This window comes from Alligator mississippiensis, chromosome 5 (assembly GCF_030867095.1).
Source record: "Alligator mississippiensis isolate rAllMis1 chromosome 5, rAllMis1, whole genome shotgun sequence".
NCBI classification, from domain to species: Eukaryota; Metazoa; Chordata; order Crocodylia; family Alligatoridae; genus Alligator; species Alligator mississippiensis.
The window spans coordinates 183,203,653-183,216,023 of NC_081828.1; the positions used below are offsets into that span (position 1 = coordinate 183,203,653).

The window sequence follows — 12,371 nt, forward strand, 5'->3', positions numbered from 1 at the left end:
CTAGCCAACTGCCCATCAAGAATGATGGGGGGCAAGGCAGGGGAGGGGGGCTGGGATGGAGTGCCGCCACCTAATGCCCTATTCTGCCGCTGTTCTGCCTCTTTCAGGGACCAAGGTGGGGGAGCCGAAGCCAGCAGCGCTCCCCCACCCTCTGTCCAGTCCTCAGGGTGGCTTTGGAATCATGGCAGTGCTCTCCCACGCTTGGAACACTCTGATTGGCTGTTTCCATCAGCCAATCAGAGCACAAATAAATTGTTACAGACAGACAGACAGACTTAGCTTTAATAATATTAGAATAGTGAGCTCACAGGAAGAGATGGCAGAAGCTAAAGATAGACAACATTAAGAATAATTGAAATAGAAAGAAAAGAAATATCCTAAAGTGCTGTATATAGACAGGGTGCAGAGAAATGTTTTTTTTATCCTGTAAAAGAAAAATATAGATATTTAAAAAATTGTCCCACTCAGAGAAATCAGGACCTTTCAATTTTCTTGCAAAAAGAAAGCCAAACCAAACTATAATAATAATAATAATAGCATCCAGTTCCAGAGATTGCACAGTAGAGTAGCCAAGAGCTTTTTGGTTAGGTGTCCCAGGTTGCTGTGTCTGAATTCAGTAGTCTTGAGCCTGACTCTTCAATGTCCACACTGTGTCCTCTGGTCTCTCTTTGTCTTTATTTTCAATCCATTCTAATGGTTCTAATAACATTTAATTGAGAACAATGGTTTCAAGAGATCAGAATTTCATGGTGAAAAACTATTAAATTGAAAAGTTCCCAATCTGCCCTCATGATTGGCTAAAAGACAGCTTGCCTGTTGGTTGGTAAAGACTAGATAAGTTTATTATATCATTCATCTATCCATTAGTCAGAGAGACCTCCTTACTAAATCTTCAGATGTTTAAGTTCTCAGAGGTGATATTAAAATATGGTATTTAGAGACAATAAAGTATTTCTTGTTCTTTAGAGATTAGACAAGGATCAAACCACAGTTAGACAAGAAGGTTGGAGATTTAGGTAGGAGACTATTCCAGAAACAAGTTGTAGAAACCAAAAAATATTTATACCATCATTTTTAAATATGTTGTCTTTAGGAATTTTGCCAACAGCCTCAACAACACCCTCTGGAACACGTATTCCACCAACACTCCCTACAAACAACTGCACAGAGAAGGAATTTGTCTGCAGAGCCACTGGCCACTGCATACAGAGGATACAGAAATGTGATTTCAGACCTGACTGCTCCGATGAGTCTGATGAATCATCTTGTGGTGAGTAAACTAATCATTGTATTGTGCTATCTCATCATTTTAAATATTTTTTAAGGGCAAGTTGGCAAAGCAGTTAAAATGTTGTGCTATGGCTCTGGAGTCTGTTCTAGACTCGTAGATGCAAAGTGACCTTCCAATTTATTACTCAAAAGAAAAACTTCCATCACTCAATTTTATTTTTTTATTTTTTAAAAATAAATATAGATCCTCATACTAAATAAATAAGGAATTAATGCTCATTTCTCTTAGGCATGAAGCTAACTGTTAGAGGCCAAAGATTAAGAAAATATAAACTAAAGCAGGATTGGCAGCATATGACCTGAAGGCCAGATTCTGCTCACGGAGCCACTGGATGTGGCCTGCAGAGCTGACAGGTTTCAGCAGCCTTCTGGCAGTGGAGGGCTTTGCTCACACCTGCGCTGAGGCTGCATGGTGAGGATCTGTGCCTGTGCCACAGCTAGACAGGGTGGGGCAGGAAGAAGCAGCAGCAGGGTAAAGCTGTGACAGTGGCAGAGGCCACATCAGAACACTGGCCAGCATCAAACCTAAGCTCTTATCAAGATTAAAATCAACATACCCCTTTTATGCTTTAAATTTGCACCTTGGTAGAACTGGTCTATTACTTCAGAACCTTTTCTTTTGATTTTGACTCCTTAAATATTATCTTTCAAACTATATAATAATTTTGACAATAAAAAGTTGTCTCAAAGTGAAAAAAGTGATCTGTTCTTTCCCAAAAGGTATTGAAACGCTGTCTCACTTTTTTCCATAAATGATATATAATTGAAATCAGCACATTCCCATAGAAAATTTCAAACAAAGTTTTCTGATGCAACAATCAGAACAATTTTTACTGCGGTCTACATGTTTGTTCAGCATTGAATATTCAAATATTATGGCACTATCCCAGTACAAATAAATGACCATCTGATTTATTTTTATGCGTACAGAGTATCCTGCAGTATAATTTTCTTCAACTTTATGTACAGTTATATTTTAACATCGTATATTTTTCCTACACAAGTTAATTATGAATAGTCAAATATAATTATGATTGATTAGATAAGTCACATGTTGGTTTCTTGTTCCTGTTCAGATGAGTGTGAATATTTCCAAAGTGAAGTCTTGTATGTGTTTGTGCACATGTGTATGAATGAAAAATATGGTGGCCAAAATAAAAATGTGTTGCATTAAAATATTAACTACTTGGGTGTATCTACACAAGATGCCTCAATGCATAGTGGACTGTTCTACCACACATGTGCGCACCACAGCAAAAACCATGCTTATGCGCTAATGCACAGTAGAAAATTAGTCTACTGCACAGTAAGCATCACAAAAAATGTTTGCCTTGGTTACTGTGAACTGGTGCAGCTATTGTGCCTTCATCTAGTACTGCATATTAGAGGTATTAAACTTAATGTGTAGTAGCAAAGGCACATTAATGAATGCATAGATGTGTCCACTGAGAGTTAGGATCTGCAAAAACTTAAGTACCCACCTTCTACCTTTGGTTCTTATGCAAAAAAAAAAAAGAAAGATACTCAAGATGTCCACTCCGCTACCACCTAATCTTGGAGATGTTCCTAAATACCCATCAGTAAAGTCTGGTGTAGCCTAAATTTCTACTATTATGTAACCATCCAAATCCTGAGGGCACTGAACTGGCCAGTGCCTAAGTCCCAACATGATTTACAAATTAGGCATTTTCCCACTTATATAAACTTTGGGGCCTAGTCTGTTAGGCATTCTCAGAGCATACCTACTGAATCAGTCTTGTGCCAAACAGGGAGTAGAAGTAATGATGTAGTTGCATCTAGGATCTAGTGATTAAAACACATACTCTGGAATCTGGGAGGAACAGAAGTTCAAATCCCTTCTCTGCATGATTTTAGAGCAGGGTTTTGAAGTTGGATCTCCCACACTGGGATACAGAATATTCTGAGGTGAGTCTCAGGCTGTCTTGTTGAAGCTACTTTACTTAGTTTAAAGTAATTTAGTGTTTGTTGGATCAGAATGTGAGTAGTTATTTAGCCTGGTAGTTAAAGCAATCACCTGGAAGACTAGAGAGGTGGGGCTGAAGCCTCAGCAATCTCTTTGGCATTTCCTGGAAGCTGGTTGAGGCAGATACCTACCTTTGGCCACTTACCTTTCTCATGCAATTTTTTGAGCACTGACACAGTTAATGATTACATTTAGCAGAAGGGTGCTTCAAAGGTTGCAGTGTTCAGCATTGAGTTGCCCAAATTCCTTTGTGTGTTTAGCCCTGAGTATTCACAGTAAGTGAACACATGGAGGAAATGGAAATGATTTATAAGCTCAGATATGCAATTCCTTGCAGTATCCATCTGATTCTAGTCATTTAGGAGACCACACTGAAATGAAACTTCAGCAAAGAGTAGATCACACTGGTTAGAGCAGGATTGCTTACAATTTCATGTAATCTCCCAAATCATCCTTCATCTCCTTGGGGTGGGATAAACACTACGGAAAATACTCCTTAGTCAGCTGTCTAGAGTCTGAAGGCTGCAATCACTGTAGCAATGACTGCAATTCATTGTTTGAATGATGCCATTGCAATAGGCATGATGCATATCCTGACTGTGGGCAATAATCTGTGCACAGGAGGGTGTAATCCACCATTAGGGACACTTTAAAACATAATATTTATGAAACATATAAAACAGGAAAAATATGCATGGGCACTTTAGAGTGTGCCACTTATCATTTTCAGCTAGCATCATGAATCCTCTTCTGGATAATTAGTCAGGCTTACTGGTTGTGGCTAGCTTTCTTACTGGGACTTTTAAAATGAATACATCTAAACTGCTTTGCTATTCTCTCCCTGCTGTTTCATTATCCTCATTTCTGATCTCTAGAGAGGATGCATTAGTACGTGTTCTACTTGCCCAGCATACCTTAGTCATACTGAGGTTACCCAAAGTGTGCAGGTTAGCAATGCAGCCTTTTCATTCATTCCTCTTAAAATCCGCACAAAAGTCTCTTTGACCTTCAGGCAAATATTCTGACTATAACTGTTCTAAAGGCTTGTGTGGTCCAGGATGAATTCTGCTAGGTTCCAGGACAACTGGGAGTTTCTGTAAAGCAAGTAGGAAGTTATGCTGCAGTTGATTAATTCCCAAAGTAATGGGAAAGGCCACGTACTCTTGCAGAGAGACATGCCTAGGATACAGGGACACATTCACTGCTTGCGGTCTTCAGGAAAGAATCAGATGTTAAGGCACAGACTGCTGGATACTTGCCAAATAAGACGGTAGTTCAGTGGTGGCCCCAAGGCATATAATGACAGCAGGACATTTCATTCAGAAATTTGTTCTTCTCTGTCTTCTTGGCATATGATACCTCCAGGTGAAATGGTTAGTCCCATTAGTTAATGATGTAATAAGATAGTGGATACCAAAGCAAATGACAGTTTAAATGTTTTGCTCCTGGAGTTGGAATCTGGTCTCTAGCCAATCATACAATTCTGTATCAATGATATAAAAAAAAAAGTAGAGAAAAATACACTTGTTGATATTGCATAAATCTTTGTTAAATGCGACTTCTTTTTTTGTATTTACATTGTTCACCGTACCCTGATTTATCCCTCATTTTTAAATCTATATTATTTACCTTTTTACATTTAAAGCCATGATTTTTTGTGATTTTGAAGACAAAGGCCTATGTGAATGGTATCAATTGGCAACAGAAGTGGCAGCAGCAACTGTTTCGGTCTATACAACTAATACATTCCAGTGGAGCCTTGGAAACGGAGCCAGTGTCCATCCAGGGGAAGAAAAATGCAGGCCACCAAATGATCATACTGCGTGAGTAAGATCTTCACACACACTTGCCCTCTTGGACTCATTTTTTTAACAGCACATGGTACTTGTGAATTCTGCTGTCACTTATTCATTAACTTCACTAAGACTGCTGTAGGTCTTCAGGAAGATCAAAGTTTAGCTCCATAAACATGAAATTGAGCTCTTTCCTAATGTATGTGGTTTGTACCCCATGAATTGGATAAAAAAACTGATGCCCCATAATGTCCTTCACAGTACCACATAATGTCATCTTTTCCCTTGCTGCATCTTAAGAGTGGTGAGCAATGAGTATTTCTAGACACCAGGTTACACCAAAAAATACAATGGAAATGATAACTCATTGTATCAAGTTTCTGAATAATTTTAGGATATGTTGTTGGCCACAGAAGGGCTAATTAATGCTAATTAGGCTCTGAAGCCTGGCCAGCTAACATTGGTTCTGATAAACAAGTGTCCAAGGCTAGGTTGTCCAACTGGCTTCTATAGAGGATTGTCTGATAAGAAGGACAGATTTACTTAGAATTCATGAGCCAAACAGTGAGTATATTGTGGAAAACTCAGCAACAAATGCAAACAGTAACTATATGCAAATATAGAAGGACCATACAATCTCATCCATATTAACAACTATATATATATATATGTGTCTGTGTGTGTGTGTGTGTGTGTGTAGTTGTGTAACAGAGTATGTATATGTATGTATGTATGTATAAAGGTCAGTAGACTTCAAACCAATAATAATGAATATACCTGATCACAAAAACTAGGCAAAGCAACAGCAAGTTTTGGCCAAAGCTGGCAAGTAAACAGCCAAATATAACCACCCACTTGCCAGGCAGACAACCTCAGCACTGATTTAGTGTCAGACTTAAACACAGGAATCTGCAAGCATTCTATTTATCACTACTATGATCAGACCATGGTCAAAATTACAACCACCACTCAAGCTTCTAAACTCAGAAGTATACAAATGTACCTAGGGAACACACACTTTCAGTCAACTACCACTAGAACTCACATGCACCAGCATGTGTTTTCACACACACTCTTACACATACACTGCTGAAATCAATCAGTCTTTCTTCAGTAGAGCTCCCCCTACTAAAGCAGGTATTCGGTTCCCTTGTTGGAAAGGTGAGATGACACTGTACCAATTCTGTTGTGTTGGAGCTCAATCCCTCTGGGGGTGTCTACAATTCTCAACCTTTGCAGGCTGTTTTGTATCCTTTGCAGGCTGTTTTGTATCCTTTGCAGGCTGTTCCTGGCAGTCTCTCTGTATGCCTCGACTAATCTTGACCTGTCCCTGGTAGTCTGTCTGCATCAGAATTGCTTGTCCTTCTAAAAGCTTAAATCACTACATATTTCTTAACTAATCCAATTCCACACATTCCTGTCACTGAGCTATCAATCATTCATTAGACATTTTCCTAACATCAACCAATCAACATACATATAACCTCACGGGGTGAACAACACTCTTTCCTGCCAAATATTCACTCACTCGGGCATGGTCACTAGTACTACATTCATACTTTACCAAGCATGTGTGTATCTGGGCAAGTTGTAAACTGAGACTTCTGACATCCTAGAGGGTTGAACTGTTCATCCCTTCTTGAAACTTCTTGACCTCAGACAGCTGTGCATGCCTCAACTTATGCCAGTGTTTTAACTTAACTAAATAGATGGGAACTTAGTAAGTATACTGCATAACAAAACTCCACCAACAGTGTGAAGAATAGAGATGGGCAAAATTTTACGAGCAAAACTCTTTTTTAACCAAATATTAGAGTTGCTGAAACATCTAACATCAATACCACAATTCACAAACTCACCTCAATTTGGTCAAATTCTTTGCTTCAAAAATTGTGTTTTTAAGTGACACTTCATTTTTTTAATTTTCAAATGTAGTTTAAAAAATTTACAAAACATACTGAGTTTTTTACTTTTTGATTTTCTAAAAATTTAAAAAGGGAATTGTTTTAGATGAACCTAAAATTAATATTTGAAATTTTTAATGAAAAGAAAAATATTTACACATTTTTAATGAAGAACACTGATGAGGTCCTAACACTTGTGGAAATCTTTATAAACTATATATTCCATAGCTGATGGAGTAGCTGAACTGAGATATATCTACCCCATTTTTGCCAGAGCATGCATTAAAAATTACCATATTTTCTCATCTACAACACACCTTTTCCCAGCTCCCACAAATTGAGTAAATGTATTAAGTGGGAAAGCTGATTTTCTGCCCAGTACAGAAACACTCTTTGATTCCTGCCCCACAGTGTAGCAAAAGGTGCATTACTATTTAGGCAGCGGAGGGAGTTGGGTGATTTAATGGCCTAGTGTTCTTCACTCCAGAGGTGTTCACAGTCATCTCCCTTTTTAAAGGTCTTTATGTTCTGCTAATCTGGCTAACTTTTCTTAGGACAATTTTTCTGTCTACTAGCTGCTTCTGGTCTCTCTCCTCCTGCTTCATAGCCTTGGTGACACTTTATCTTTTTTCAGAAACATAGATCCACCCATGGAGACCAGTCATTAGGAACTGCTCAGGTGTCAGCTTTTGTGAAGCAGGAAAGGAAATGTGAATCAGCTAAAGATTAGTCCCTATCCCTGCTTTATGCAAACATAACTCTGGACAAAATCTTTTTTCTTCATTCTCTTTTTCAAAAACAAAACATTTATTATATTCTGGTGCAAGTTGTGCAAGAAAATACAGAATTTGGAAGGTGAGTAAATATTTGTTGTTAATGTTGTTTCATGGCATTAAAGAACTTCAGAATGCCCCATTCAGTGAATGCCCCTCATGTGTGCCATGGCAGGAAGTAAGATTATTGGTATTGCAGATTAGATCCCATCACATCTTAAAATGAACGTCTGTCAGGGGCCATAGGTATTTTATTCATAGAAAAGGAAATGAGCTAGGCCCTTTCCCTGAATAAAGAAAGAGAATAGAAAAACAAAGCACCTCAGGCCATCTAATAAAAAAAAAATCATAGAATGGAAGAGATTTAGTGAGCTCAATCTGGCTTTATATTTCTATTTCAGTGGAATGGTGACTCTGGAGGAGATTCATGGTACATGGTACTTCTACAGAAGTATAGAAACGTTGTTTATATTGGCACTTGTGTTCGGGAAAATGTCATTCATGTGTTGACCTCTTATACTCGCTAAAATAATGTTTCCTAAATAAAACCGGTGATTTGAAATGGAATCATTCTGATAATTACTAGTTCCCAATAAAACTATTCATTTAATTTGCATTTGACATAATGAGCTCTAATTTACTTTTTTTGAGATTGAGTTAATATAGTAAAGAATATAAAAAGTTGTTTTAATAAAAAGGATAAACTAATTTAATTTAGATCAGAATTATACTATGAATTATGTTAAAATATCTGCATTACACCTGTTCTGTTTGTGTAATATGTTTGCTTGCATGGTACTTTTATGATGACTTTTATGATGCAAAGGATGTTTGATAAATCTGAATGGAAAAATAGCTAGACTGCTTAGTTTAAATTACTAATGCATGTGGCACACAGTAAAAGCAGGGCATACAACAAGTTATATATAGTAAGCAGCACAGAATAGGGCCCTCACTTTCCTACACTAAAATGGGAGAGCTGTTTTTTGATGTTAGATTAAAACTGGATTTATATCTCTCTGCCATGGAGGATCCAGCCTAACAGCATCCCTGGTATGAGTAAAATAGAATCACTGCATTTCAATGTAATGTTACAGTTGTGTTTTATTGTTAGTAAAATGACCGTGTTTTTACTATAAAAAGTCTAGAGTTTAACCATATTTTAAAATTGCAGCTTTACTTCATCATTTTTAGAAGTACTTTAGATTTCTACCCAAATAAGTATATCACTATATCCTGCTCCTTTAAGAGAGAAAAATTATGATAAATCCATCTGTCTAATCTTGGCTCAGTTTAAGAACCTAGATTTGTATTCATTTTTCAATAACTGATTATATCAGTATCACGTTTCAATTATACTGAATCTTTAATGCATTTCAGCGTCAAGTTGGTCTTTTGCTATACAGTATTACATATGTTCATTAGGGAAGATCAAATTTTGTATTGGAAATGTTTTCAACAGAAGATTAGGGGCGTGTCTACACATTAATTAATGTGCTTTAGGTAATATGCATTAAATCTAGTACCTCCTGTGCCCATCTCCGCTCGAAGGCTTGCTCCCAAGCTGCCTTGTTTGCCAGGGAACCTCGCATAGACCCCAGAGGGTACCTCGACTACCTTCGGGATGTCCCCCAAACTCTTCTGCCATGACTTTGATGGTGTTTCAGTGAAGGGAGCCCCCTTTGAGGGTGCCTCCAGAGTAGTCACGTGTCCCGGCAGATGTCTCTGGGACTCCAACCTCCACTACACCCTGGCCATACGCCAACCTTCTAGAGGAGCCTCAAGGTCTTTAGCGGCTATTCCCCGTTGAGATCTTCCTGGTCCCCACGTCTTTCTACGCCGATGGGCGCCTCAGGCTCTGACTGGACCCAGAGGGTCTGGTGACACGTGGTCTTTGGAGATGTCCCTTTCAACGCCCTGTGCTATCTACAGGAGATGCCTCTGTTCCTCTTCATGCTCTCTCATGGTCTCTTTCCCACCTTTGACTGGGGTCACTGCTACGCCAGCCTGGGACAGAGGGCTACGCTAACCTGCGCGAGACAGGAAACTAAAATAGAACAGCCCAAAAAAGGAAAACACAATCGAATACCTCCACCAACATGAAGCCTCAGGCCCCAGGAGAAACCCGATGTGAAAAACAAAACTGATACCCCAAGAGCAATGAGACAGGAAAGGACAAAATAGACAAGGGGGATCATGGGAAGTATCCCGTACTCCCTTAGGCCCCTAACGCCCCTAAGCAAGCACGCCTTCAGGGTCGGGGTCCATGCCTCCACCCCAGCTGGGGTCTCCTTCTTCCCCTCCAGGACCCACCTCTGCCCTGTGGCTGCAGCCCCCATTGCCTCTCGTAAGCGTTCCCACACTGACTATCCCTGTTGGCTCTTTTGATCCCTGCTGGTCTTCCCTGGCTTGGGGATCCCTTGAAGCTCCTGCTGCCGCTGCTGCTGCCGGCCTCCCTGCTAGCATCTTCAATCCCTGCCGGTCTTCCCCAGCTCGGCATCCATGCACATTAGTTTATTGTAATGCGCATTAGCTAAAGCACATTTTTGTGATGCTTTAATGCACATTAAAATATGGTAATGTGCATTAAAACATATGTGTAGACATACCCTAGGTTTTTGATATATTTTTACCCAAAAGTATCTGCTTTCAGGCAATTCTGATTATTTTTTGCTTTTGGACAAAATCTGAACTATCATGATTTGAATATTCCTCCTCAGTGTATCTTCCTGGGAGATGTCATTTGTTTACATTATGTTTCTGTTTCTCTGTGCTGGACAGACAAGCTAGAGTTTGTTTTTCAAGATGCATGGTGTCACTTGTAGGTGTTGTAGGGTCTTGGTGCCCTCTTTGTGGGTACCTTGCCCCCCAGTGATGTCAGGGTGAGGCCCATTCTCGGTGCTGCCTAGATGGTCTGGGCTCTGCCCCTTCTTGCCTGCCATGTCTTTGATGTTGTTGTTGGGGAGGCAGTTCCCTGTTGGTGAGCCGAGGGGGGTTGTGGTGTCTACGTGGGGCTCCAAACCACCCCTTTTCCCCACCCTTACCACGTCCTCAGCTTGGGTAGACACTGCTCCGCTGAGGTCTCCCGTGCTGCCTATCTTGGAAAGTGTGGGCCTTCCTGGCCTTCAGTCTTCGGGGGTTGCTTGCCTTCAGGTTGGTTTCCCCTCTTTGGGAGAACTAAACTTGCCCCATCTGGGGTTAACCGTAACTTAAACTGAACATCCAGCTCTTGCCAGTGGGGGTCCTGAAATTCCCTCTCTTGGGGCCCTTGATCCTCTGGGAATACTCGTCTGTCCCCTTTCCTCCTAGTAGACGTGGGTACAGGAAATCATCCTGTGCCCCACCTCTACCCATTCCCCTGGTGTCACCTCCTTGGGGCCCAGATGACCTGTAGTCCAGTCGCCCTGATTCTTCCAGTTGGCATCCCCTCCTTCCTCCTTCTGGGGGCTTGTGATCCCCCATGCTCTGCCTACTATGGGACTGTCTGTGGGTGCCTGCAATCTGAAGGGGGCGTCCCCAATTACAGTGCCCGAGCCCCTGGTTGGAGCCTTGTGGCTCCCTGGCAGCATCCCACATAGAGGTTGCCCCTCCATGGGGCTCCCTTGCTCCTGCCAGTCCCCAAGGTTGCCTTCTTCCTCCCTAGTTGGGGTCCTCTGGAAGGCGCCTAGCTCCTTGCTGAGGCAGCTGGAGTTAGAGCCCACCGGCTCTGCAGCCAGTGTCTTGCAGCTGGCATTCTGCTCCCGGCTTCCCAGCCACCCTCCAGCTGTTTCCTCCACTGCCTTTTGAGCAGCCCGCGCTGCTCGGAAGCCATGCCCCGAGACTTCACCAATACGCAGGCTCAGGCAGCTGTGGAACTGCCAAGCCTGTGCTTGCATTTCCTCCCGACTGCTGCTCATCCCGGCTCCTAAGGTAAGTGCCAGGGCACATTGGTCAGGGGTCCAGGCCTCTTTGGAGGGGCTTCTGCCTCCCCTCTCACACATGGTATGTGACATGTATGATGCACCACATCCGCTCACCTAAAGAAGGAACCATCATTCATGTAGTTTGACCAGGAAGCTGGCAAGGGAGGAGAAATGGAACCTGAGACACCCAATCTGCAATTTACAAGAGGCAAAGCAATGGACTTCTAAATCAAAATATTTCAGTTGCCATTTTTTGGTCTTTTTTATTTGTTTTGGCAAATATTTCCATCACAAATCATTTTTTGCTAGGTGCATTATCGACACTCTGTAATTGCATGTTGCAGTAATGTCAATCTACATGGTTCCATATAGAATTCATAAAACTCATACTGGTAAAGTGAATGTCTGGTTCTCCCTATAAAGAGCAGGAACTTGATGTCCTTTGTTTACAGTGAAGTATATATTTCCATTAGCTTCCCATAAGTTGGCACATGAAAGGACCTGGGTTTGGTAGGGGAATGAGCCACAGCTCCTGTAATTACTAGTGAACAGAATATACAGAAGTGGAGTAGAATTGTCTTTGCTATGGTTGCTGCAAGTCTGGTGGAGTAGCAAGCATCAAAAGAGAGCTGCATGATTAAGAACATGGGTTGTTATATGGTCATAGATATGCTACTTTCCTCCTCTGACATCTCTTGCAGAGAGACAGATAACTGGCAATTATG

The 12,371-nt window shown here is 41.0% G+C and overlaps 1 protein-coding gene across 1 annotated transcript in view; it reads left to right on the forward strand.

Moving 5' to 3' along the window:
• The window catches only part of MALRD1 (MAM and LDL receptor class A domain containing 1), a 516,028-nt gene that overhangs the window by 148,110 nt on the left and 355,547 nt on the right, over positions 1-12,371 (forward strand). Inside the window, exons 19-20 of the mRNA XM_059729363.1 lie at positions 1,094-1,270; positions 4,920-5,097. Of these exons, the coding sequence (XP_059585346.1) occupies positions 1,094-1,270; positions 4,920-5,097 (355 nt within the window). The remainder of the gene's footprint in view (positions 1-1,093; positions 1,271-4,919; positions 5,098-12,371) is intronic.